General features: G+C 55.3%; 2 protein-coding genes across 11 annotated transcripts in view; one reads left to right on the top strand and one right to left on the bottom strand.

Moving 5' to 3' along the window:
- Positions 1-7,482, top strand: part of Il4i1 (interleukin 4 induced 1) — a 29,484-nt gene extending 22,002 nt beyond the window's left edge. For 6 of the 9 annotated variants that reach the window (XM_076575729.1, XM_076575745.1, XM_076575761.1 and 3 more), the window contains 7 exons: positions 95-263; positions 3,240-3,475; positions 3,914-4,026; positions 4,518-4,719; positions 5,659-5,727; positions 5,831-5,967; positions 6,095-7,482. In XM_076575729.1, the coding sequence (XP_076431844.1) occupies positions 227-263; positions 3,240-3,475; positions 3,914-4,026; positions 4,518-4,719; positions 5,659-5,727; positions 5,831-5,967; positions 6,095-7,409 (2,109 nt within the window). In that variant the 5' untranslated portion in view covers positions 95-226 and the 3' untranslated portion in view covers positions 7,410-7,482. Of the gene's footprint in view, positions 1-94; positions 264-2,859; positions 2,911-3,116; positions 3,151-3,239; positions 3,476-3,913; positions 4,027-4,517; positions 4,720-5,658; positions 5,728-5,830; positions 5,968-6,094 lie in introns of those variants that run through there. The other 3 variants (XM_076575765.1, XM_076575769.1, XM_076575772.1) reach the window with 2 other exon arrangements.
- Positions 7,483-7,663: 181 nt separating this feature from the next.
- On the bottom strand, positions 7,664-19,721 carry Tbc1d17 (TBC1 domain family member 17). Of its 2 annotated transcripts, none has more exons than XM_006986212.4 (17): positions 19,531-19,721; positions 19,182-19,280; positions 19,012-19,086; positions 17,453-17,576; positions 16,225-16,432; positions 15,636-15,747; positions 15,387-15,548; positions 11,517-11,645; positions 11,327-11,430; positions 10,609-10,703; positions 10,136-10,252; positions 9,959-10,059; positions 9,753-9,852; positions 8,874-8,971; positions 8,659-8,775; positions 8,209-8,295; positions 7,664-8,068 (listed from the first exon to the last, which is right to left on the bottom strand). In XM_006986212.4, exons 1-17 carry the CDS (start codon positions 19,549-19,551, stop codon positions 7,871-7,873), a joined length of 1,947 nt encoding a protein of 648 aa, XP_006986274.1. In that variant the 5' UTR covers positions 19,552-19,721; the 3' UTR covers positions 7,664-7,870. The 2 variants fall into 2 exon arrangements, with proteins under 2 accessions (XP_006986274.1, XP_076431899.1); XM_076575784.1 differs by having other exon boundaries at positions 7,677-8,068; positions 17,449-17,576; positions 19,531-19,592.
- Positions 19,722-19,781: the final 60 nt, after the last annotated feature.

Raw genomic sequence — 19,781 nt, 5'->3', positions numbered from 1 at the left:
GAAAGATGGCCTCAGGTTGGAGGGCAGCTGACGCTACAGAGTTAGACCCTCTTTCAAAAAACAAAAACACATTCTCTCAAAAATTCCGCCACAGCCTGCCAACTGACCTTCCTCTCAGGACCTGGCTTCTCTGGTCTAACAAGGCAGTAGGACAAAGCTGTCACCATTTGCCCTGGCTCTGCCTGCACCAGAGGATGACTTCCGTTCCAGGCTGACCAGAAAGGCCATGGGCGCCAGGAGAGCCCCCCAAAGACCAGCATGCAGTGAGTGTCCCCTGCCTGGGGTGGGGAGGCAGGATGCAGGCCACAGCTGCTTTGTCCCTGTCCAGCCCTGGGTCTCCCTACCTCCTTCTCTTGGTGACAGTGAATTCAATCCACTAGACTGAAAGCCATGCACTTAGGGCCAAGGGCCTCTCCCCCAGCTCCGTCCCCAGGACCCCTGGGAGGCCTGGAGCCAGGTCTGCCTGCTGGGATGTGGTCTAGACTTGTAGCACTGTCCTGTGGATCAGAAGCAAGCCACGGTGGGCAGGGGATCCCCAAAGGCCATTTCTACATAGAAGGCCCATCATGAAGCTGGGTTTCCCAAAGCTGGCAGCAGCCGACAGTTGATGTGGTTATGAAACCTGCACACACTAGTGTCTGAACTCCTGCCCTTGCTGCAGGACACTGGGCCTCACTTGCACCCCCGCTCCCAGCTCCTGTCTCCCTGATCCCATCCCCACATGCCCTGCCTTGTCCCCAAGACTCCAGCATAACCAAGGAAGGACAGTCTGTCCCAGTGGTGGCCCAAACTTGATTCCTAACTTAGGCCCAGTAATACTGCTTGGAACTAACACTGGGGTTTTGGAGTTTTAAATAGATATTTTTTCTTTTTTAGATAGGGTCTCACTGTAACCCAAGCTGGCCTTAAACCCCTGATGATGGGAGTGGACTGGAAGGACAAATACATGTGCATGCTCACACACCCCTTGCCACTGGGTCCCGTGAGCTTGGGATTTGGCACCCCTGCCTGAATCCATTCTCTTTGTTCCCCAGAGCTCCCCAGCAAGGGGAGAAGCCCCAGTGTGAGGGTGTGGCAGCGCTCCAAGAAAGCTTTACTGACAAAGCCCCAACCAGAGATCCAAAAGCTGTTCCCATGGGGCTGCAGAGGTGGCCCAGAGGATCAGGGTTCAATTCCCAGGACCTCCGTGGGGGCTCACAACCATCCATAACTCCAGTTCCAGCAGATCCAACTCCCTCCTCTTTGGGCGCCAGGCACACACACAGTACACAAATGTACATGAAGTTCCACATAAAGAAACAAACTTGTTTGTAAAACTGGTCCCTGAGTGCCAGGACCCCCACCCCCACCCCGTTCGCCCTTCCCACAGCAACTTCAGGCTCCTGGGGCTGAATTGATCCAGAAACTTGAGGAAGAGCATGCAGCTGTAATTTTCTCGGGTCCTGCCCCCCACCCCCACCCCGTGTGCCACAGCAGCCCAATCCCAAGTAAGCACACAGAGACATATTTACAGACTCTGGCCTCTGGCTCAAGCTTCTCGCTAGCTGCTCTTATATCTTAAATTAGCCCGTTTCTGTTCATCTGTGTTTTGCCACATATTCCGTGGCTTACCGGTCTGCTGGCATGTTGCTCCTTGGGGCAGCAGGCTGGTGTCCCTCCAGACTCCGCCTTTCTCTTTCCTGTCTCTCCTTGGATTTCCCGCCTGGCCTCTAAGCTGCCTTGCCATAGGCCGAAGCAGCTTTTTATCGTGTCCCCATGGGCACAGCATCTCTTCACAGCTGCTGCCATTCCAGCATTCAGGACCCTGAGGCCAGCCTGGGGTCCGGAACGAGACCCTGTCTAAATCAATTCATAAAATAAATGCCAGGCTGTGAGGAGGCTTTCCCCCTACCTACCCTCTTCAGGACTATCAGCTCCTCTGTAGGCTTGAGAACAAGTCCACCCTAAGCCATGGAGTTCTGCTTGACCAGGCCTCCAGCCTACATGGCTTTGCGCTTCTGGCCACTGTTTGGCCCACGCCACAGAGCCCACACATACACCAACCACCTCCCCTTAATGGGCTCTGGAGTTTCCCATTCTGTTCTCCTCGTGGCCCCACCCTGACTTTTCTCCTGACCCATCTTCTCCCCAACCCCAAGGAAAATCCCCCGGCACCCTATTGCCTCACCTCACCAGCTTTAGCTGACGCTGGTGTCATCTGGTCCTCACTAATGGCCTCCTGAAAGCCAGAAACAGAAGTGTCTGCGGACATGTCCCTGAGATGTCCGTCCACAATCTGCTGCCCAGCAATTCTTAAGACAAAAAGATAGCACTGTCTCGAAAAGCAAAACAAACAAAAGACAAAGACAGCAAAGAGGAACAGGTGGCCACTTGGCCATCACCACCCGGTCCTCCTCATGTTCTTACAGCTGCAGCAACAGATTCTGGACCTTGAGAGGTGATATGTGCAGGCCCTGGCCTGGCTCTACTCCTACCATACTGTGCTTTACTATGTGATAGTATCAGGCCGAGATGGGCACCAGAATGTGGCCCTGTCCCAAGAACTCAGGGCCCAGCCTTGGATATGCCCATTTCGTAGAGGTGGAGATAGGCCTGGAGAGGTGGGGAGGGGAGGCCTGGCCTGGGGATCGGCAGGCCCAAGACAAAAGTCCAGGAGGTCTCGAGCACAGGGCCCACCACCACCGATGCCACCTGATGGGCAGTCCCCACCCACAGCTTCTGCAGAGCTATTTGGGGCAGGAAGGAAAATAGTCCGAGTTACTTCCCCTGTGACTCTCCACCTCCCCCGGCATCTGACCCCACTCCAGGAAAGCACTTTCAATTCCCCAGGGAGGTGAGTGGGCGGGGCCGGCTGCTTTAAGGGGAGGCCTGCAGAGGCTTTGCTCTGCTGTCCTGTCCTGAGAGCCGGAGGTGAGAGCGGAGGTGGGGGTGGCAGAGACTGGACCCTAACCCCAGGGCTAGGGGCAGGACGAAGGGAGCTGGGCCAGGGGTTGGGAGACTGGGAACGCTGCAGGATCAAGATGAGGTCTGGGGAAACACGCCGAGAGAGGAGGAGAGAGAGGGCTGCGGGGGGTGGTCCCTGAGCCCGTCACAGTGCCCTCCGCTTCTCCACTCAGGCAGCAGCTGCCTCTTGAGCCATGGCCTGGCTGGGTAAGTGAGCAAGGGAGGAGGAGGGTGCTGGGACTGTGGCCGCCTCCTGGGCTCCTGCTCCGCATGCTCTGACCCTCTTCCGTTGCCAGCCCCGCAGCTTGCCCTTGTGGCCAGCATCCTTGGCCTGGCAGCCTCTCTGGACTGGAAGGCGGCCTCCAACCTGAATCCCTTCGAGAAGTGCATGGAGGACCCCGATTATGAGCAGCTACTCAAGGTGGTGACCTTGGGCCTCAATCGGACCTTGCAGCCCCAAAAGGTGATCATTGTTGGTGCAGGTATAGCCGGCCTGACAGCTGCCAAGGTGCTCAGTGACGCGGGACACAAGGTGAGAGGTGCTGCTGCCGTCTGCCTGGAGCCTTTCCTGCTGCAGGCGGGAGGTCCTTGGGAGTGGGGTGTGGAGAAGCAGCAGCTCTTTCCCAGAGCCCCCATTCCACTCACCCATCCTGGGGGGAAGGCCTACTTCCTCTGTGTGACTGTCAGAGTCAAAATGGGGATCTGTGCTGTGGGGAGCACTGAGAAATTCCCAAGGGGAAGTGTCCCCTTCACTAAAACCCAGGAAATGTCCCCACTTGTACCTTAGGTGGGAAGTCCCTCCACAGTCTATCTGGTGGTCTTCCTGCTGGTCTTGAAGCCTTCCCTCTGTTCTAGCAGCCCCGTCCACCCTGAAGAAAGGCTCTTCTAGACTGGCTGGGCCTTGTGGTGGGGGCTGGGGTGGGTGTAGTGAGGGGAGCTGAGGTCCCTGCTCGCCCAACCTCATCTCTAGGTCACCATCCTGGAGGCAGATAATAGAGTTGGGGGCCGCATCTTCACCTTCCGGGATGGGAAGACAGGCTGGATAGGGGAGCTGGGGGCCATGCGAATGCCCAGCTCCCACAGGTGAGATCCAGAGCCCGCCTCCACGCCCACCCCACATTGAGCCAGCTCCCATCCCCGACTGAGGCTCAGCCAGTCCCAGCCCATCTTGCCCTGGGCTCAGGGAGAATCCAGCCCCATCCCTAGTCCATGCTCCAGTCTCTGTTTCGAGTTGCTGTGTGTAGAGCCATGGGTCTCAAGCTGCACCCCAGCTCCACTCCAGTGTAACCCACATTCTCCCCCGTCAGAAGTTAGGTCTGGACCTGGCTTCCCACTCAGCCCTCAGGCCTTCCATCCTGGCCACTAGCCTGGCTCGGCACTCAGGGGCAGTCACATCTGCCTGGGCCAGCTCTGCCTTCTGGAGGGCTGGGGTGACCCCTCACCTCCCCATCTGTGCCCCTGGCCTGCAGTCTGCCTGAGTCAGCCCTCTGGCCCCGGTCACCAGCTCTGTGCCCATCCCCATGGCCCCTCCTGTGGTGCCAGGCCGGCCTCCTCCAGCAGCCCCCCACTTCCAGGATTCTGCACAAGCTCTGTAGAAGCCTAGGCCTCAACCTGACTCAGTTCATGCAGTATGACGAGAACACATGGACGGAGGTGAATGAAGTGAAGCTGCGGAACTATGTGGTGGAGAAGATGCCAGAAAAGCTGGGCTACGACCTGAGCCACAGGGAGAGAGGCCATTCCCCAGAGGACATCTACCAGATGGCACTCAACAAGGTGGCCGCCAGCTTTCCTGCCGAGCCCAGCCCTGCCCACCAGAGCTCTGTTGAGGTGTAACCACACCTCTGCTGATGAGAGCTCATGGAATGCATGTCCTCTACTGTAGCTCCTGGCACTCCCAGGACCCTCCAGCACCTTGGCCACCCTGGGTCCCCATCTGGTTGCTTAGACTGGCTCTCAGGCCTCACTCTCCTGTCCCAGAGGGTCTTTCCACACAGACTAACCCGCTAACGCTGCCCACAGCTCCATATGGCTCCCCAGTGCCTCTCAGGTCCATGGACCAGACCTGCCAGACAGTTTTCCCTCCCTCCACCCACCTACTGATCCAGACAAACCCTCTGCTTCTGGAACCCCACCTGGTTCGTCCATTATCCCTAAGTCTGCATCCACATGGTCTCTGCCTGAGCACCTTCCTCCGTTACCCAGGAAAAGGAGGGAGGGCAGGGTAGAAAGGCTGGATGGAGGCCACATTTAGAGGGAGCCTGAAGGAAGATAGCTAAGTGCCAGGCAGAAGAGTCTGCATGCATTTTAGAATCACTGCTGCCTGTGGCAAGAAAGGGGAATGGAGGCTGCTGGGCCTTGGGGGCCAGGCTGCTGCTGCTGCTGCTCACACTCCCTTGGGTCTAGGAAGGGGAAACTGCTAAATGAACTTAGCTGGTAGCAGCACCCTGTTAGGCTGTGAGAGACCCTGACCTGGCTATGCTCACAGTGGTCTAGACACAATTCCTGAGCCTCTAAGAAGAACCCCACTTCCTGGTCCACACAGAAACAGCCGCCAGTACTGACTGGGTGGGGTGTTTGCCGATGAGGGAAATCAGTATTTGGGAGGACTTCCAGCTACAGAGGGGGCCTATGCAGCATGAGCCAAGGCCTGGGACTTGAAGTGGGGTGAGGCTGTTCCCACTGCAGCCATGGTCCTCTGGTTGTCCCCCACAGGCCGTAAAGGACCTCAGGACTCTAGGCTGCAAGAAAGCCATGAAGAAGTTCAACAGGCATACGCTCCTGGTGAGTGAGGCGCGACTGTTTCCCTCTCCTGTCAGAAGACATGGCTGAGATCCAGGGCTCAGGGAAGGGTCTCACCAGGGCTCCTGCCTCACTCACTGTACAGGAATACCTCCTTGGGGAGGGCAACCTGACCCGGCCGGCCGTGCAGCTCCTGGGAGACGTCATGTCCAAGGAAGGCTTCTTCTACCTCAGCTTCGCTGAGGCATTGCGTGCCCATAGCTGCCTGAGCGACCGACTTCGGTGAGGGCACAGCGGATGGGGCAAGTCACAGGGAGTAGCATCCTGGGAGAGGCGGGGCCGGAGTGGGCGAGGCCTTCCCTAAGAGCCACGCCTCAACCTGAGTCCACGTGCTTGCCTCGCCCTGCAGGTACAGCCGCATCGTGGGTGGCTGGGACCTGCTGCCGCGGGCGCTGCTGAGCTCATTGTCCGGGCCGGTGCTGCTGAATGCGCCGGTGGTGGCGATCACTCAGGGGATTCATGATGTGCGTGTGCACATCTCCACTTCGCTACAGTCGCGCAGCCTGAAGGTGCTGACCGGCGACCTGGTACTGGTGACGGCCAGCGGGCCCGCGCTGCAGCGCATCACCTTCTCGCCGCCGCTGACACGCAGGAGGCAGGAGGCGCTGCGTGCGCTGCACTACGTGGCAGCCAGCAAGGTTTTCCTGAGTTTTCGTCGGCCCTTCTGGCTCGAGGAGCACATCGAGGGCGGCCACTCCAACACGGACCGCCCAGCGCGCCTCATATTCTATCCAGCGCCGGACGAGGGCGCACTGCTACTGGCCTCGTACACGTGGTCTGATGCTGCAGCCCCCTTCGCCGGCCTGAGCACAGACCAGGCCCTGCGTGTGGCACTCAAGGACGTGGCAGCCCTGCACGGGCCGGTCGTGTTCCGGCTGTGGGACGGCACGGGCGTAGTCAAGCGCTGGGCAGAGGACCCGCACAGCCAGGGCGGCTTCGTGGTACAGCCACCATCGCTCGGGCATGGGGATGAGGATTATGACTGGTCATTCCCCTACGGCCGCATTTACTTCGCGGGCGAGCACACAGCCCATCCACATGGCTGGGTAGAGACCGCTGTCAAGTCCGCGTTGCGGGCCGCGGTGAAGATCAATAAGCACTGGTCCAGGGTACCCAGCCCCGAGAAGCAGGCCATTCTCCATAGGCTGGAGCACATACACGTCAGCGAGGATGTGCAGCAACAGGAGGAAAGCCCCGAGGGACATGTGTTTGTGGAGGCCATCCCCCAGGTGCAGGAGCACATAACCGTGGAGACCATTACCCCGGGGAAGGGGCATGTGCATGTACACCACCAGAATATCCCCTCACACGTGCATGAGAAAGTCTTCCCTGACGTGCACGGTCACGTGCATGAGAAGGTCTTCCCTGAAGTGCACGGTCACGTGCATGAGAAGGTCTTCCCTGAAGTGCACGGTCACGTGCATGAGAAAGTCTTCCCTGAAGTGCACGGTCACGTGCATGAGAAAGTCTTCCCTGAGGGGCACGGGCACAGGCATATGCATGAGAAAGTCTTCCCTGAAGGGCACGGGCACGGGCACGTGCATGAGACGGTCATCCCTGAAGGGCACGGGCCCCTGCACCCCGGAGGACACAGGCAAATGGAACCTGGTTCCCAGCGGCACCGACACATGCACTCTTCCTGCAAAGGGGGAGGAGGCACCTAACGCCCGACCCAGCCCTCTAGAGCAGGCCACCCACAATAATAGCTCACAATAAATGTGTTTTTTTTTTTTTAAACTCAGAGGCCCAGCTCCCTCCCCCCTCCACTGCTCCGGTTTCCTGAATATAGCTGCCCTGGGCAGGCGACACGTGGGTGAACACTACACTGTGGTCAAGTAGATCAGAAGCTACTGGAGGATAAGGTGCCAACAGGTCTTGAGGCCAGCCTGGGCTGGGAGCGAGAATTGAAAAACAAGGCTTGCTGATGCCAGCGCAGTCAAACAAGAAGGGTTTATTGCCTCACACTGGCAGCTGGTGGGCGGGTTCTGGGAATCCTTGACCTCCAGGAGGTCACTCCTGTCCTCCACTTCATTGGCCGGCTTAGGGGCTCCTCCTGCTCCAGGCCTCCTTCCCCCACAGGCCTTGGGACCTGGCAATCTGCGGGCCCCCAGTCAGGTGCATCTGGCTAGGAGTCAGCGCCGTCGTCGTCCTCGGGCAAGATCTCCAGGCTGCTGTCAGGCTGCGGGACTACATCCTCATGGGGCGGCGGGGGCGGCGGGGCCCGAGTGGGCGACAGCGGCAGCGGGGAGACGGGAGGAGACGGGCTACCGGGCTCCTTGGGCTGCGCCAGTCCCAGGATTTCCTGCACGTTGTGTGGCAGCTCCTGGGGAAGGAGGGTGTCCAAGAGGCTAGGTGCTGAGTGGGGGTGGAGTCAAAAGACGGGGGGGTGGGGTGGGGGGAGGACCTGGGACCCTGGGACGGGGGAGGAAGCCTGGCGGGGAGAGCCTGGCGGGGAGGACTCACTGGGCAGGCAGTCAGCTGCCGGTACAGGGCCTCTGCCCGCGTCAGCACGTCCTCCACGCTCAGCTTCATGGTCAGTTCATTGATGTGCTGCAGGAGGGGAGAGCAAGGCGCATGCCCACCTTCTGGGGATGGAAGGGAGCAGGCTCGCCCTGGGGTACGGGACCCAGCTAGGGGAGGCCTTGGAGATGCCCTGGCCTGCCAGTCTTCTACAGCACTCCCCGCTAGGACCCCGGACTCGGGCTGCAGCCTAATAGGAAGGGCCCTGACTGGGGAGGGCAGGCTCCTCTACCCCACCGCTCTGTAGGTACAGGCCTGGGAACCTGGCAGGTGGGGGACACCAGTTCAAACCCAACCCAGACAAGGCGATCCACTCCACAAGACCAAGACCACACACTGCAGGTGGTCACCACAGCTACGTCAACACTGCATGAGGGAAGTGCCTCGCTTCACCTTAAGGATCTCGTTGGAGCCAAAGCCAGACAGCATCAGTGTATCCCGCTCCATGTCCAAGATGGCACATGCCACCAGCAGGTGCAGATTGGGGCCAGGAAGGCCAGTCCACAGCACCTGGGGATCAGAAGGACCCCTGAAGCCCACTCTGACATGTCCATCTCCCTCGACCTCCCGGCCCTTCCACCAGCACCTCACCCCAACCGGCTGCCCACCTCCCACAGCCGAAGGACATCGGGGAAGGGAAACTCCCTCTTGAACCAGATGAGCAGCCATCGGAAGCAGAAGCACAGCGAGCCCGAGTCCTGGGAATCTGGAGGAGGACCGCACACAGTTAACTCGCCCTAGTCCAGATCAACGTCCTCAGCAGCTGGCATGGGCAGGTGACAGGCATGACTGCACACACGAGATCTGGTACTCTAGGATGGTGCCACCACCACAGACTGCACCAAGAAAGCAACCATGGCCTGTGCTGGGAAGACGGGCACCCTGAGAATGTCAGTGAGGGTGGTGTCACCATGGACACAGTCCCTCTAGGACAGTGTAATGGTAACCGAGGACCTTGTCTAGATCATTAGTGGCCAGACTATCTCGTAGGTGAGTGAAATCAGTCTCAGGCTGTCCTGAAAGTGCAGTAGAGAGGACTCTGCACACCCAGAGAAGTTGGGTTCCAGGAGATTTCATGACGGAAGCAGCCGTCTCCCTGTGCATAGAAAGTGACGCGCTTATCCAAGACCTCCCTGCCAACATGGTCCTAGTTTCCCCAAGCACACACCCAGGGCCTCCTGCAGCTCAGGCTGGCTTCAAGCTCCCTCTGCGGCCTCTGCCTCCTCGGGGCTGAGACTGCAGGTGTGCACCACTTGCCACTTTCTGCAGCACTGGGCTCCACGCATGTTCCGCAGGAATCCTCCCAACTGAGCCAGGCCGTCTGCACTTCTCATAGTAAACAGGCAAAGACAAGGAGCCCGCAGCTGGACTGCAGCGCTGCTGACTTGCAGAGGTCCAGAGAAACCTCACCTGACCTACGGTGGGCAGACTTCCCATCCCCTCCGCTTTGACTTTTTCTCACTCGGATGGCCGCACACAGGACCTACCCAGGAAGTCACAGAGCGGCTGGTCCAGCACCCGCAGAAGCAGTAAAAGCTGCCCAAGCTGCCGCTTCATAGTCTCCTGACTCTCTTCAAAGTTCCCATGCTGCAGGGAACAGGAGAAGCGTGAGAGGAGAGCAGAGCACTGCGCTGCTGACTGGGTGCCTCAGCGGCTGCCCCAACACCACGCTCCCTCCCCATCCTGTGCTCACCACAAGTTCCATGAAGCCACAGAAACACCAGAAGGCATCCACTTCGTTCTGAACAACGAAGAGGATTGGGGACAGGAGGTCACTCATGCCCTGAACGTAGCCTGGGGGAACACAGGGTCAGCTGCAACACCTTGAGCATCCAAGGCCCCCAGCCTTCTCCACCAGTGCAGCGCTCACCCAAGTCGAAGTGGTACATGCAGTAGGTTAGGAGGATGTCATTGAGCAGGCCCAATCCTGGGTTCTCAGGGCCTTCGTAGAATTTGTTAGTCCTGTCGGTGCGGCTTACATCTCTCTCTGTGGGGCCAACATGGTGGGAACATGAGAAAGGTTAGCTGGCCTTCCTAGCTGGTCCCAGGTACCAGCTCCACTCTCCCGCACGCACGCTGGCAGCCTCAGCTTCAGGGCTCCTGCTGGAGCGAGGGTGGGGGCCTGGCCAGCACCTACCCCTGCCACCCCAGTGTGAGACCCTGGCGATGCCTCCACAGGTGGGAAACAGCCACGGCAGGGAGAGCCACACCACCTCCCAGAGATGCCACCTCCCAGTGAGAGCCAACAAGGCCTCTTCCGCCGTCCTGCCTGCCCACTGCAGCTCACCCCCACCGCCCCGACTCCCACCCAGCTGTCTGCCCCCCACCCTGCCACACACCCACCAATGAGGCTTCGGTATCCATGCAGCAGGGAATTCCTCCGCTCCTGCTCAGCACTCACAGATTTCCACTGCAGCTTCATTCGGAAGTACTCATCCCTGAGGGAGGGGCACGGAGCTACGGCCCCTGCTAGCACAGCTCCCAGGGAACACTGGAAGAAGCGCCCGCCCACACCACCACTGCCCAAGCCTCGCCTGCCCACACCATCACTGCCCAAGCCTCGCCTGCCCACACCATCACTGCCCAAGCCTTGCCCCGCCACACAGCCACCTGCTCCTTGCCTCTCCCTTCTCCCTCTCCCCTGATGTCTCTCCACAGAACACCCTGTGGGCTTCTGGTAAGATCTGTCACCACCCCCCCTGCTGGAAAAGCATGTCCAGGGGCACTGAGGCACCCTTGGGTCCTCACGGGGGGGCCAGACACGGCAGGTGTATGACACCCTCAGGAAGGAGCTGACAGCTATCGCAAAGCCGCAGGCACCACAGCAGCGCAGCATCAGCCTGACAGACTCCGGGGCAGGAGGCGACCCTGTGGGATTAGCCTGCTCACTGCACAGAGTGGGTCCAAAGCAGCGTCTGAGGAAGACGCCCCAGTAGAGCCGACACTGATCCCATAAACCAGCCGGGACCGGGCTGGCTCCAGGACACCCCGACATGGAAGACGACGGAGTCAAGCCCCAGGGCAAGGCTGTTGGAGGACAGGGCCGGACTGTCTCACTCACGTTTTCTTCCGCACGTGGGCCTTGTGTTCTTCAGCTGAACCCTCCCAGCTAAGGTACCCCAGGAGGAACTTCCAAGCCTCCCGCCGAAGGCCAGGGCTAAGACCCTGGGGGTGCAATGGAGCAAACAGGTCAGGGGGCTTCCTCCCGGCCAGCTGCCAGCCCATGCCAGCCTACATCCACTGACACTCACCCCTGAGAAGATCCGATTTTTCAACTCGGGGATATTCTGCAGGCGCCCGTCAGGGCCCACATGGTGAGCCCATTCTTCCTCTGTGACTGGAGGAGCCCGCTCCACTGTGGGACGCCGCCCCAGCTCCACCTGCAGGACACAGGGAAGGTGAGCCCCAAGTGCAAGTGAGCATCAAGCTTTCCTGGGCTGGAGGAACCCTAAAGACCAGGGGTCAGCAAGAAGCTTCCAGAAAAGGCACCTGAAAACAGGAACAGCCACAACCAGGCCTGAGGCAAGAGGACCCCCCAGTATAAGGCCAGGCTGGAAGACTGAGACATACATCTCAAAAACCAGGAGTGGCTGGGAAACTACTTCAGCAGGGGAGTGATGGTCTAGATCACCCGTGGGGGGGTGGGGGGGGCGTGGCTCAGTGGTAGAGAACCTGCCTAGCATGGAAGAGCTCTGGGGGTTGGCTGGATCCTCAGCATAAGAAAAACATCCACCAGCTGAGCGGTGGTGGTGCAGGCCTTTAATCCCAGCACTCGGGAGGCAGAGGCAGGCGGATCTCTGTGAGTTCCAGGCCAGCCTGGTCTACAGAGTGAGTTCCAGGAAAGGCGCAAAACTACACTGAGAAACCCTGTCTCAAAAAACAAACAAAAAAAAAAAAAAAGAAAGAAAGAAAAACATCCACCAAGGTGTACTAAGGAGCTGGCCCAGAACATGAGATCTCTGTGAAGAAGTCACTTCTTATGCAGTTCCAGATACTGTTCATGTTACCGAGGTGCTGTGGAATATTATTTAACTAGACAGAGACGTGTTACACTTGTTTATGCTGCAGAATATCCCTTTAACTTTGTGAAGGTCCTTTTTGGTTGTGCTGCATTTGTTTTTATGGCTGCACTCCCGCTGGGCTACACCCGGTCTAGCTCCAGAGCGCTAGCACCCAGCCCTGATCCATCTTTCGATTCTCGGTTACCTTTTGTTTTTCTTGTTGCCCTCTATGTGAATCTTGTCTGAGAGTCTCCCAAGGATACAAAGCCTATGCAGAACTTGGTTCAGGACACCTGGGAAACTGTGGTACCTGATGAATCCAGAAAGTTGCACTTGGCATTGTATTTTTAGAGACTTCATTCAGGTTGTTTTGAGCATATGGAAATGAACTGGCTAAACTGTAAATACAGAGAAAAATAAAAGTGCCCTGGGTGAAGGGAAAGTGCTTCAGTCCTTAGAGACCGGAGCCCCCTGCAGCAGCAAAAGGCTAGACCCATTCCTAAGGTGCCTCAATGGTCTGGTCCCACGTGAACCCACACCCAAGCTGTGACAACTGGTGACAAAGGATCCGCTGGGGACAGAGGCACCGCCATCTGAAGAACTGGAGGGAGCACTCTCAGAGTAAGAGGACTCCAGGATCAGCAGGGTCATGGGGAATTTAAACTCCACATCTCAGGAGCAACAAAATGTACAGCTGCTAAAATGCTTGTTAAAAGAAAAAGTGGTAACTGCACAATTTTTAAAGACAGAATGGATCCTGAGACAGGAAATAAATCTAGGAAAAAGGCTTTTCTCAGTAGAGAAAAGGGAAAGAAATAAAATAAAAAAGGAAATCTTCCCAATAGAAAAGAGGGAAGGAAAGGAAATTTCTCGACTGAAAAGGGAGAAATTTTTAATCAAGAAAAAGGATTTTCCTGGTAAAAAGGGAAAAAATATTGAAACTAGGCCTAAAGATTAAAAGGCCCCATACAAGAAATATAAAGGAAAGAAAAAAGCCTCTTCCCAATAGTAATAGAGGAAGAAAAGGTTCCTCTACATAAGAATAAGGACAGCTAAAACTGAGCTCTTTCTGGCCGCCAGCACAGAGCTGCAGCATCTGAATTACAAAGAATCAACAGCTGGACCTCACTGCTGCTGGCTGAACAGCAAGCGAGCCCAGAGGTTAGAAGTTTGTTGTCTGTTTGCTTACACTTGGTGTGAATGTTTTTTATTTGTCCCTCAGGGCAGGAACAACTCAGTATTAAAGATCCCTCCACGGGAAATGTTTTTTGTTATTCCCTAATGGTGGGAATAACTCATTATTAGTAGTCCCTTCATGGGAGAAAGAAGAAGTTTAAACGGGCCCAACTTCTGGTGAAGAACAGTTGCCGTCAGGACTTCGAATGCTAAGTCAATGCTGTTTGGTTTTCCAGAGATATAAATCATTCAGTGTATAGAGGATGTTCTCTTCTTTTGATTGTTTAATAAATATTTGAATGAATGTTTGATTTTCACGATAGGTAAGATAAAGGAACAGGATTCACAATTGTAAACTATATATTGTATATGCTCTCGTCTGCTGATCATTACTGAGAATTTGGCTCTGCTCTTTAAGTTGCTTTCGAGAAATTCTTGGTTAAATTCTTAAAAATGTAGCACCTAAACAAATTGGTTTGTAAGCTTATTAAATAATGTGGTTACTAGGATAACTCATAGAAAGTAATCTTTTACTGATAAAGAGCTTACAAAATTATTTTTTGACTAAATAAAATACAGGTAAATTGTTTGATCCAAACTGTTAATACTTAGCAAGTTGCATTAACATGTTACTTTGGATCTATAAAAAAGGATCCTCTTTTTAAGATTTTATAAAAATACTCCAGAGTATTGCCTAAAGTTACCTCTTAAAATCCTATAGAGATTGTATTTAATGCTTTTATAGATGGCATATGTAAAAAGGACCATGGAAAGAGAAGCTGGTGATAGAATTGTTCAATTATTATTGCTTCCATATCTTAAAGGCAAAGTGATGCCTATATGTAGAACTGGAGACTTTGGAAGTACAGGAAAAAGGGTGTTTTGACAAACAGTTATCAATGATGAATGGCCTAAATTAAAAGTAAAACTAAATAGGACTGAGATTGAAGGACTGTTGGATTTTGATACTGATGTTATTTATAATTTTTCAAAAATTTTAAAATTCTACAATTGGCCTTTACAAAAAGTCTCCACTTAATCTGTAGGCATGCTTGTTAAACAGAATGGGGATATGAGGAACCCCAGCAACAGACTGCATAATGCTTTACTAAGCTACTAAAAACATTGGATTGTGGGAAATAACTGCTAAATTGAGTCAGGCCAAGTATTATAAATCTTTTAACATCAAAATAGTCCAGGGAAAGTGTTAAGTTAGGGCCAAGGTTATGCTTATATTTCTACAGGAGATAAAAAAAAAAAATTGTGGATTTCCCTGCAGCCATGAAAGGCTAGATTCATTCTTAAGGTGCCTCTGAATCTTCATTCAACGTCAAGTCCTCGTGAACCCACACAACATGCTGTGACATGTTTTAATGATGAGGGTATGTGTTTAACTATGTAAAGATGAGTTGCATTTGTTTTACCTTACCTGCCTAAGGCACCTGATTGGTTTAATAAAAAGCTGAATTGCCAATAGCTAGGTAGGAACAGGACAGGCAGGGCTGGCAGGCAGAGAGAATAAATAGGAGGAGAAATCTAGGTTCAAGAGAAGAAGAAGGAAGAAGGAGAGGAGGAGGAGAGAATGACGGACATGCCCAAAGCAAGAAGTTAGGCATCCGCCAGCCAGACATAGAGCATTAGTGAAGGTAAGATATACAGAAGTAAGAAAGGCAATAAGCCTGGAGGAAAAAGGTAGAAAAAGAGAAACAGGTTAATTTAAGTTTAATTAACAAAAACAAAAAACAAAAAACAAAAAAAAAAAAAAAACCCGAGCCAGAAGCATGCCCAAGCTAGGCCGAGCATTCAAAACTAGTCTCTATGATTTGGGAACTGGTTGGTGGCCCAAAAGAAAACGCCTGGTACACCAAGAAGAAAACTGAGTCCTTGAAGTCATAGGCTGTGTAGCACAACACAAAGTCCCAGCCAGGGTCACCTGACACTTACGCAGGAGATGACCTCGAAGCCAGGCTCTGGCTCATCATCCGGCAGCAGGGGTAGGTCAGGGGAGGAGGCTCCCTCAGGGTGCGGCTGTAGGGCTCCCCGGAAGAAGTTGGTCACTCGAGAGAAGCTACTGAAGGTGGTGGAGTAGGGATCCTGGAGGAAGCGCTGGGGACAGGCGACAGACATCAGAGCGGCCCCCAGAGCCCGCCCATCACAGCCCCGATGCCCTGCGTCTGGCTCTGGAACACTCACCGACACCACATTGGAGCTGTCCTCGTCAAAGAGCTGCAGATGGTGGAAGGAGCTGGAGAGGGCGGAGGAGTCGTGGGGGAAGACCAAGTAGAGGCGGGGGTCCTGCGGAGAGCTGGGAGAGAGGGACACACAAGAGGCCCGAGGCCCTGACGTGCCTGGCCATGCCTTGTTCTGGGTGCTACAGTCCCTTTCCCATCACCCAAATGTTACTGCAGGAAAAGGCTCCAGACCAGAGCTGGGCCTTGGAGGCCGGTGAGGCTTTTGCACTCCTGGGCCAGTGAGACTGATTCAGGGAGGAGCCAATGAGCAGCTTTGTGGGGATGAAGAGATACTTTCTATGCACCAGGAGACTACTACCTAAGTCCCATTGAGATGGGCCATTTCCTCCCTCCCTGCCCTCACTTTCAGTCTCGTGTAGCCCACACTGGCCTTGAACTCTCCACCCTCCTGTCAGCCCTCCAAACAAATCCTGGGACTGCAAGGGTATGTATGTGCCTGGATCTTTCTAGCGCCTTTCCATTAGCACTGTGCTTTGCTCACTGTCCTGAAGGACACGCTGGCTCCCAGGTCCAACGCGGCAGAGGCTTACCTGGCCAACAGCAGGTAGCGGCTGAGGACCCGGAGCAAGGCTCGGGTCCCCCCTCTGTGGAAGTGCAAGGCGGGGAGGGAGCCTCCAGCCTGGGTCACCAGGACCAGGTAGGCCCAGCTGAGGCCTGGCTTCGATCTGCGGATGGACTTGAGCTCCCCCAGGCTCACAGAGAAGGCCCAGGAGCTCCGGGGGCAGCTGGGCTCGGCACCTGGGGAAAGCAGTGGTTACTGGTGCAGTATGAGTGGAAAGGCCAACTCTCTCACAGCACAGTTCTCTCCACAGCACAGTCTTCGGAAGCCTTGGTGGAAGCCGCCCTCCACCTCTGAGTACTCTGGCATTTCATGAGAAGTAAAGCTGCCTTGCTGTGGAATAATCCTCTTGTACACTGTAAAGATCTGTCACTCAAACTGGTTTAATAAAATACTGATTGGCCAGTAGGCAGGCAGGAAGTGTAGGCAGAGCAACCAAAGGATGATGGGAAAGAGAAGGGCAGAGTCAGGAGTCACCAGCCAGATGCAGAGGGAGCAGGAAATGAACATGCCATGCTAATAAGTGTACCGCCATGTGTAAAAGCACAAATAGAAATATGGGTTAATTTAATGTAAAAATTAGCTAATAACAAGCCTGAGCTATTAGCTGAGAATTTATAACTCATATTCAGCCTCTGAGTCGGTTATTTGGGACCAGGCAGACAGAAAGGGAAACATCCGATTACACTGCCTAAGATTAGAAAGAAGCCCAGTGGACATGGCTGTCCCACAATATTCCAGAACCTTCCCAGGCCTTCCTCAGTTTGAAAACTATGTTCCTCTGTCCCTAGTCTTCTGGCTGTCTTACCTCTAATGCCCTCTTTGCTCCAGGCACTACTTGAGCCACACCAAAGGTTGGGGAGGCTGAGCATGGTGACATATATATACCTTTAATCTCAGTACTTGACAGGAAGAGGCAGGCAGGTCTCTGAATTCAAGGCCAGCAAAGGCTACACAGTGAGACCATGTCTCAGAAAAAAAAGTCACCCTGTGATCAGCTGCCTGTCATCTCTTCCACAACCCACCAGCCTAGAGACCGTTAGGAGAACTCATGGGTACACTAGAGCCAAGCGGGTCTTTCCTGGGCCAGAAAGGAAGCATCTGGAAGCCACCCTGACTGTGGGTGACAAAGCCGTTGGAACTATGATCACTAAGGCAGGATGTAGCCCACCAGACCACCGTGGCCCAGCTCCACCTACCTCTCCTGGGCTCTGCCAGGTGGGGCCGTGGCCGCACTGTGCTAATGACAGCCCAGTCAGGCTCATAGCCGGGGTCAAAGGTAGGTTCCTCCTCTGAGGTGCTGGGCTCGCCTCCACTTGAGTCCTTGGGAGAAGAAATAATGGAATGAAAAGCTATGGTCTTAAGGGTTTCCAGCTTGCAGTTTGAAAGCCCCAGTGAGGGCTGGAGAGATGGCTCAGTGGTTAAGAGCACTGGCTGCTCCTCCAGAGGTCCTGAGTTCAATTCCCAGCAGCCACATGGGGGCTCACAACATCTGTAATGAGATCTGGCGCCCTCTTCTGCCCTGAAGGGATACATGCAAACAGAACACTGTATACATAAAAAATAAATAAATCTTAAAAAAAGAAAAAAGAAAGCCCCAGTGAGAAAGCAGCCCCTCGGAACAAGGGGGGAAACAGGCAGGAGGGGCAGAAAACGTGCTTAGTGTCACCCATGGTGGCTGAGGAAGAGCCAGGCTCGACCAAACCTAGAATCATGCTCCACCTGAGGCCACAGCACCGCGAGTCCAGACTCCAGTGAGAAGGGACGGATCCCGGCCCTGTTCTCGGGACTCTGCACCCTTGCCAAGGCCCCGCTCATGTCTTTTTGACTTTTCCCTGTCAGTGAATGAAGAGCCTTAAGAGATGGGTACTGTCACTGTGACCAGCTGAGTCTACGGGGACACTGCTGACAGTCACGTGATGGACAGAAAGGGGCGCTGTCTCAAAGGACACTGTAGAGCAGGGAAGATGCATGATCTGAGTTCAGTCCACAGAACCACGAGGAAGAAGGACCAACTCTTCCAAGTAGGACAGACACGGACAAGTAAATAAAGCCAAAGACAGTTTAGTGGTTAACAGGGCTTGTTCCACAACACACAGACCTGAGTTTAGAGCTCAGCACCCGGTTTCCAGCATGTGTCTGCACCCACAGACAGTGCACACACATGTCCATGCACCCACACCACACCCACCCACCCACCACACAAACGAAACCTCTGGGCCAGTAAGCACTTATGCCAAACCTGAGTCCAACCCCTGGGACCCACTCAGTGGAAGGAGCGAAACTGCTTCTACAGGTTATCCTGACTTTCACACTCCCACGCATGGCAGACACACACAGGAAATTAGTAAATGTAATAAATAAACCTAACAGTAGATCAGAGGGAAAAGACAGCTGCCTCAGACCAAACCCAGGCCATACCCCTTAAGAAATGGGAACCAGACCGGGTGGTGATGGCGAACGCCTTTAATCCCAGCACTGGGGGGGGGGGGGGCAGAGGCAGGCGGATCTCTGTGAGTTCGAGGCCAGCCTGGTCTGCAGAGTGAGTTCCAGGGCAGCCAGGGCTACAGAGAAACCCTGTCTCGAAAAAAACAAAACAAAAAAAGAAAGAAAGAAATTGGAACCCAGTCCTTCACCCAACAGGGGTCCCCAAGCAGCCAAGAGGACAGGCCATCAGATCATTTCACAAACAAACATGCGCACAGGTCCCCGGGTACGCTGCCTTCCCCTTGAGTGGTGAAGAGAAGCGGGCGCCTACCTTCTTGGAGAAGAGGATCTGGGTCGAGTCTCCAGCCTCCTCCACCGGAGCCCAGTGCAGGAGGACGTCGCTGTCCTAAGGGACAGAGTCAAGTCCAGACTTAGTAAAGTCCCGAGCTGCCCTCAGCCGTCAACCCGAAGTTCCCAGAGGCCACCTCCATGCCGGCTCACCTTCTCCACCACTCGGATGACGCCCGCGATGAGCGAGTCCGGGTCCGGGTGCTTCCCGGCGCTGGTGTGCAGGTACACGCCTCCCTTCTCAAACACCACCTGGGGGCGGGCACGGGGAGAGCCAGGGTACAGGGCGCTGCGAGGGCGCCCCACCGGCGGGCCGTGCAGGGTGCCAGCCTCTTCGCTGGGGACGCGCTCGCTCACTCGGCTCTGCCTAGTCCCTGCACCGCGGCCGGGGAAGCGGACCACCGCGGGCCGGGGGAAGCGGACCACCGCGGGCCGGGGGAAGCGGACCACCGCGGCCGGGGGTCGCCCACGGACAAGCGAGGGAAAGAGTCCCGGATCTTACCCTGTAGCTGGATCCTTCCATAGCCACCGCGGAGGTTCCACTGCCCCGATCGCCTCCTTTTCCGGGTCAAGGCAGTGTCACATCCGGAGAAAACACTCCCTTCCAGGCCGGACAGTGGTAGCGCCCCTAAAGCTGTAGGGCTGCGCTGGGTGAAACCATCTATGTGAACGGGGTTGTGGGGGCACGAAGACCCAGGTCACGTGGTGAGGACAGAGCGGCTGGCGGGGGTCAGCAGACGGCGCAGGCGCAGA

The sequence above is a fragment of the Peromyscus maniculatus genome, chromosome 1 (assembly GCF_049852395.1).
Source record: "Peromyscus maniculatus bairdii isolate BWxNUB_F1_BW_parent chromosome 1, HU_Pman_BW_mat_3.1, whole genome shotgun sequence".
In the NCBI taxonomy this organism is placed as follows: Eukaryota; Metazoa; Chordata; class Mammalia; order Rodentia; family Cricetidae; genus Peromyscus; species Peromyscus maniculatus.
The sequence above is the reverse complement of the archived record's forward strand: the minus strand, read 5'-3'. Positions and strand labels throughout refer to the sequence as shown.

Excerpts from the sequence above, each read along its gene's own strand:
- Tbc1d17 (XM_006986212.4), bottom strand. The coding sequence starts at position 19,551 with ATGGAAGGATCCAGCTACAGG. Across the intron at positions 10,060-10,135 it reads CATGTACCACTTCGACTTGG|GCTACGTTCAGGGCATGAGT; the intron begins GTGAGCGCTGCA and ends GTGTTCCCCCAG. Across the intron at positions 8,776-8,873 it reads ATGTCCTTCGGCTGTGGGAG|GTGCTGTGGACTGGCCTTCC; the intron begins GTGGGCAGCCGG and ends TCTGATCCCCAG.